Consider the following 6,709-nt stretch of genomic DNA (forward strand, 5'->3'; position numbering starts at 1 on the left):
GAAAATGAGGGTGGAAAAAGTTCACGGTTTGAATTTAGGGCAAGATTATTGTCGGATTTACCGACGGATAAATTCGACGATAATGCTTTGCGAATGACCAAAATGCAGCGTTTCACTAATTCGGATTATCCGCCGGTAATGTTTGTGCCAGTTTTTTCTTTTTTTCCCTCCAATTATTGCTGGCGAATTTACCGTCAGAAAACCAAATCCGACGGTACTCAGCGTTTTCTTGTAGTGTCTCTCTCTGTGTAATATTACCAAATGAAAAAGATCAATTCCAAAAGAAGAATTTTGTATAACACATCAATAATGTTTGTTGACCTCCTTTTGATGGATTGACTACCAAACCGTTCAAAGAACGTTGTTCGACACCCTACCGACCAAGCAACAAACCATCACCAGCCGAAGGGAGGAGTTGCCTAATAGCAACATAATGTTGATTGGCCACTGCCAACCTACCACCCAACTTCCCAAGGTTGACGCCTATCAACTAGCCGATAAATTAGTAAGAGTTTGCTAGCTGATTGCTAATCGATGCCTGGTTGTCCAGACAACGGATCAACATTGACCGCAAGCGGACTCCGATTGATCACAATTGACTGATACAAACTTGCCAACAAACCTCCCTATGATTGACGTTGCCCAACCAATGACATGCTAACAACCTGTTGTGGTATTGGTTAACAGCCAACTGACAATCCTTGACCAATCAACTGACCTTGTCCAATTGACCATCTCCAACCGACCATCCAACAACCTACTTCCAATCGTAGAATGACCTAGGCTGACTTCCTATTGACTTACTCTTACTAGCCTACCAACTGTTGACATAACCTAACCCATCAACAAACCACCCTCATGATTAACACCAATTAACCCACCAATAGACAGGTTGCTCACAAATTGAATACGACTAATAGATCCAATTGACCTACCATCAACTACCCTGTGGCAGAATGCCAGCTAACAAACTGATCTCATGCAAACAGATTGACTACGCCGACCACTGGCTTACTCGGATCAACAAACGGACTGTCCTATGATGGACGTTGGTTATCTAATTGATAAGCCCACCTCGCACGACCGAGCCAACTGACCAACCTCAGGTAGCTACCAACTACCCGTCAGTCTATCGTAATCGACTTGCAACTGATTTCCCACCAAACAGACCTAGTTGATTGACTTTGACTGCCTTCTAATTAGCACCACCAACTAACCAACGGAGGGCCGATCCCCTACCGACATCAGTTGATGGTCATTAGTCAAACGAACAACTCTGTCCAACCATTTACGGTATATTTAGTTTGCATTTTCATTATTAATATTTTTTATATTAATAAAACATAATTTTATTATTTTTATATTATCTATTTTTTCCCATAAAATTTTAAAATAAAAAATACTAAAAATAAAAACACAATTCAGAACAGAGAGATAACTTCTGGACATCGATTGTTTTGGCTTCTTTTGGTTAAGCAAAGTTTCTTGAGGAACGTATTTAATTTCTTGTTATTAGTCGTTTGCCACTTTCTATTCGTTAACTAAATATTAATCACCTCAGTTATTACTGTTGTCAATATTAGTTTAGTGTTAAAAATATAGAATCGCGAAAAACAAATGAATTCAAATTCGAAAAAAAATAAAATATTAATATAAATCGAATTTGATTATATTTTTAGTAATTTTTTTATTATATAAATAAATATATTCTAGTTGATATTTGTCAATATTCTTTCTAATTTTTTAGAAAAATTATTAAATTTTTAATTGAATTTTTTCTATTTCTCTTTATTGAAATACTCCGATTTAACTATTTCATATCCATTTATTTATATACTCTACATTTTTAGACTCTAATATATATCTAATAGATAAGATATATCTAATCGATTAGAATATAGAACTTTATGGATATAATAAAAAAGAAAAAAAAGATATATTATGTTTATGCAATAAATTAAGTATCTTTGTCTTCGGCTCAATCCTTTTTTGAAGATTGAGCCGAGTTTAATTGCAATTATCTAGAACGAACGGTAACCACCGGATTACAAAGTATCCATTGCTGGGAATTCAAATTTGATCGCCTTCCATACTTCACAAGCAGCAGCTAATTCAGGACTCCATTTGCTCGCCTCACGGATGATTTCATTACCCTCACGAGCAAGATCACGACCCTCATTCCGAGCCTGTACACATGCTTCGAGAGCTACTCGATTAGCTACGGCACCTGGTGCATTTCCCCAAGGATGCCCTAAGGTTCCACCACCGAATTGGAGTACGGAATCATCTCCAAAGATCTCGGTCAGAGCAGGCATATGCCAAACGTGAATACCCCCCGAAGCAACGGGAAGAACACCTGGTAGAGAAACCCAATCCTGAGTGAAATAAATCCCACGGCTTCGATCTTTTTCAATAAAATCATCACGTAATAAATCAACAAAACCTAAAGTAATATCTCTTTCCCCTTCAAGTTTACCTACTACGGTACCGGCGTGAATATGATCTCCACCAGACAAACGTAACGCTTTAGCTAGTACACGAAAGTGCATACCATGATTCTTCTGTCTATCGATAACTGCGTGCATTGCACGATGGATATGAAGAAGTAGTCCATTATCCCGGCAATAATGAGCCAAACTAGTATTTGCAGTGAATCCCCCTGTTAAGTAATCGTGCATTACGATAGGAGCGCCCAATTCTCTAGCAAATACAGCTCTTTTTATCATTTCTTCGCATGTACCTGCAGTAGCGTTCAAGTAATGCCCTTTGATTTCACCAGTTTCGGCCTGGGATTTAAAAATTGCTTCGGCAAAAAATAAGAAACGGTCTCTCCAACGCATAAATGGTTGAGAATTCACATTTTCATCATCTTTGGTAAAATCAAGTCCACCGCGAAGACATTCATAAACTGCTCTACCGTAATTCTTCGCGGATAACCCCAATTTTGGTTTAATAGTACATCCCAATAGGGGGCGACCATACTTGTTTAATTTATCTCTTTCAACTTGGATGCCATGAGGCGGACCTTGGAAAGTTTTAATATAAGAGATAGGGATTCGCAAATCTTCCAGACGTAGGGCGCGAAGGGCCTTGAACCCAAATACATTACCTACAATGGAAGTAAACATGTTAGTAACAGAACCTTCCTCAAAAAGGTCTAAAGGATAAGCTACATAGGCAATATATTGATTTTCTTCGCCAGCAACCGGCTCGATGTTGTAGCATCGTCCTTTGTAACGATCAAGACTGGTAAGCCCATCGGTCCAAACAGTTGTCCATGTACCAGTAGAAGATTCGGCAGCTACCGCGGCACCCGCTTCTTCCGGAGGAACTCCAGGTTGAGGAGTTACTCGGAATGCTGCCAAGATATCAGTATCTTTCGTTTCATACTCAGGAGTATAATAAGTCAATTTATAATCTTTAACACCAGCTTTGAACCCAACACTTGCTTTAGTCTCTGTTTGTGGTGACATAAATCCCTCCCTACAACTCATGAATTAAGAATTATCACAACAACCAGATCTACTCGACACTACTATACTTAGGAGTTAACGAAACCTTTCACTTCACAAGAATCTTTCAAAAAATGATCAACTAATATTATCAATCAATCCGAATAGTTTGTTATTAAACGATAGTATTTGATTTGCCAAATACATCATTATTGTATACTCTTTCATATGTATGGCGCAACCCAATCCTTGGTTTTTTTAATTCCCAATCTCTTATCCTTTTTTTTAATAAAAAAAAATATATCTAATCTAAATAAAAAAGTCATTCTTGACCTTGACAGTAATATATGTTAATCCTAGATGTAAAAATAGTACAAAAAAAATACTAGGTATAAATTGTATGCTCGCCCATGAAATATGAGCAATAGGTGCCGATGATATAGAAGAACCAAATCGTAAATAAAGTTCAGGTTCGAATCCCATAGAAAATATAGGCGGTATTGTCTATAATTATAGACAAATTAAAGACTTTCGAAAGATTTCATCCAACTAAAAAGAAAAGATTTCATACAAATTAATAATTTAATTCTATTAATTTTTTGAATCATTTGGTTGAAGTTGAAAAATTCAACCATTGCAATGGAGGGAGTACGTTAAACAATTGAATTGTTTGGATGGTACAAACTAGAGTACTAACTCCGATTTATTATTTTATTATTTCTATTTAATTAACTGATCAACTTACTTTGCTTTGTTATCAAGCATTTTTTTGAATTTGATTTCAAAAATCTTCTAATCTAACTAAAAATAAAAAAGGATATATTAAAATATGAGAATAAATCCTACCACTTCTGGTCCTGAGATTTCTGTGCTTGAAAAAAAAAACCTGGGACGTATCGACCAAATAATAGGTCCGGTATTGGATGTAGCTTTCCCTCCAGGGAAGATGCCAAATATTTACAACGCTCTGGTAGTAAAGGGTCGAGACATTGTTGGTCAACAAATTAACGTGACTTGTGAAGTACAGCAATTATTAGGAAATAATCGAGTTAGAGCTGTAGCTATGAGCGCTACAGATGGTCTAATGAGAGGAATGGAAGTGATTGATACGGGAGCTCCCCTAAGTGTTCCAGTGGGCGGAGCAACTCTAGGACGAATTTTTAACGTACTTGGCGAACCTATTGATAATTTGGGTCCTGTAGATACTCGCACAACATCTCCTATTCATCGATCCGCGCCTGCCTTTATACAATTAGACACAAAATTATCCATTTTTGAAACCGGAATTAAAGTAGTAGATCTTTTAGCTCCTTATCGCCGTGGAGGAAAGATTGGACTCTTTGGCGGAGCTGGAGTGGGTAAAACAGTACTTATAAGTATTGTGATCAAGATGTTATATGTATACTAAAATTAATCACTAAAATTAATATAAAATATAAAATATATGTTAAAATAAAAATACATATTAAAAATAAATTAAATTACATATGTATTTATATACAAAATAATTATTTTGACATGCAGTGGGTATTGTGATCAAGATGTTATATGTATACTAAAATTAATCACTAAAATTAACTACTAATATAAAATATATGTTAAAATAAAAATACATATTAAAAATAAATTAAATTACATATGTATTTATATACAAAATAATTATTTTGCAGGTTCACATGCAGTGAGAGCTTTATGGCATAATAATGGGAAATATCCAAAAGAAAAAACTTGCATTGAGACGCCATTATTATTGCAGCATAATCAGAAGCATCATTATACATGTGATCAAACCAAGAGAAAACACTTTGTGAATGCAACTCATGCACAATCGAAGAATGAACCTGAATCGCAAGCTGATTCTGCAAAACCCATTTGGAATTCTATCAAAGATGTTATGCATACTATCCAAAAGTTTAGCGTATTCTATGCGTTAATTGGCCTGGTTAGTTCAATATTCTTTTAAACAATCATTTAAATCCTTCTCCATCTTGTGTTAATGCTAGATGTTTGATAATTGTAATATTGCAAACTTTGTTATCATGAGTATCATATTTTTTCAAAAATAATATTTCTAAAATATTTTATAAAGCTCTCAAAAATATATATTTGTGGAATGAATTAGATTCATTCAATTTTAATATAATACTAAAATCTATCCGATCTTATTTAATTTGCCACTCTACTCTCAAGAATAGGGATGTATATTAAAAAAATCTAAAATATGGTTAACCGGTTAAAAAACTATAACTACATTTTAGTTAACCAATTTAACAAAATAATTTTAAAATTATATTCATATTTTTTAAAATTAATTAACCAAAGCCAAATTTAAAAAAAAAATCGATTTTTAATCGGTTAACTAAAATCAAAATCAAATTTTAAAACTTTTAAATTTAATTTTTTAGATTAAAAATTCAATTTTAAAAAAAATAAAACTGGTTTTTTCTAAAACCGGTTTTTGGCCCAAAAAATGGTTTTATTCAAAAATTGGTTTTATTTTTTTAAAAACCAATTTTTTTTATTGAAAATCCAGTTATTTTTTCAAACTGATTTTTATTTTTATAATTGGTTAAAAACCGATTTTTAAATTTTATACTATTAATAACCAATTTTATCATATAAAATCAATTTAGTAATTAATCAAAATTAAATTTTTGATTAACTAAAAAATAGGTTTAGATTTTGGATTAACCAAACCATGTACAGCTTTACTCAAAAATATGTTTTTGAACTAACTTTTTAGTATGAATTAAACTCATTGATACTAATTATTATGATATTAAGATTTATTTGATCCAACTAATTTTAAATCTTTTTCATAAACTAACTTTATTTATGTGTTGACAGTTATCGGGCATACTTTTTTCATCACTCCTTGCAGTGGAAAAATTATCAGATTTATCTCCAACATTTTTTATTTCCATGTTACAGGTGAGGGACTTTGAATTACTAATTTATTTTACATTATATATTGATTTCTCTCTCAATCTCTAAGAATTTCTTATAAATATATAGTAAATGTATTATATATTTATATCTAAAGGCACATTGATATAAAGAAAAGAGAAAAAAAATCCTACTTAACAAATTTCATATCAATGGTTGCATGAGTTTTGATTATGAAATGGTTGAAAAATCTAAAAGAAATGGTACTATATGGGAAAATTTTCTACTCCTTTCTTTGTTTCCTTGTAGATGTTCCCATAAAAGGTATCCTTTCTTTTAAATATATGGTAATAATAAAAATATTACTTATA

The 6,709-nt window shown here is 32.9% G+C and overlaps 1 protein-coding gene across 1 annotated transcript in view; it reads left to right on the plus strand.

Moving 5' to 3' along the window:
- The window catches only part of LOC107646191 (naringenin 8-dimethylallyltransferase 2, chloroplastic), an 18,141-nt gene that overhangs the window by 5,077 nt on the left and 6,355 nt on the right, over positions 1-6,709 (plus strand). The window contains exons 2-3 of the mRNA XM_016350399.2: positions 5,123-5,394; positions 6,300-6,383. Of these exons, the coding sequence (XP_016205885.1) occupies positions 5,123-5,394; positions 6,300-6,383 (356 nt within the window). The remainder of the gene's footprint in view (positions 1-5,122; positions 5,395-6,299; positions 6,384-6,709) is intronic.

The sequence above is a fragment of the Arachis ipaensis genome, chromosome B01 (assembly GCF_000816755.2).
Source record: "Arachis ipaensis cultivar K30076 chromosome B01, Araip1.1, whole genome shotgun sequence".
In the NCBI taxonomy this organism is placed as follows: Eukaryota; Viridiplantae; Streptophyta; class Magnoliopsida; order Fabales; family Fabaceae; genus Arachis; species Arachis ipaensis.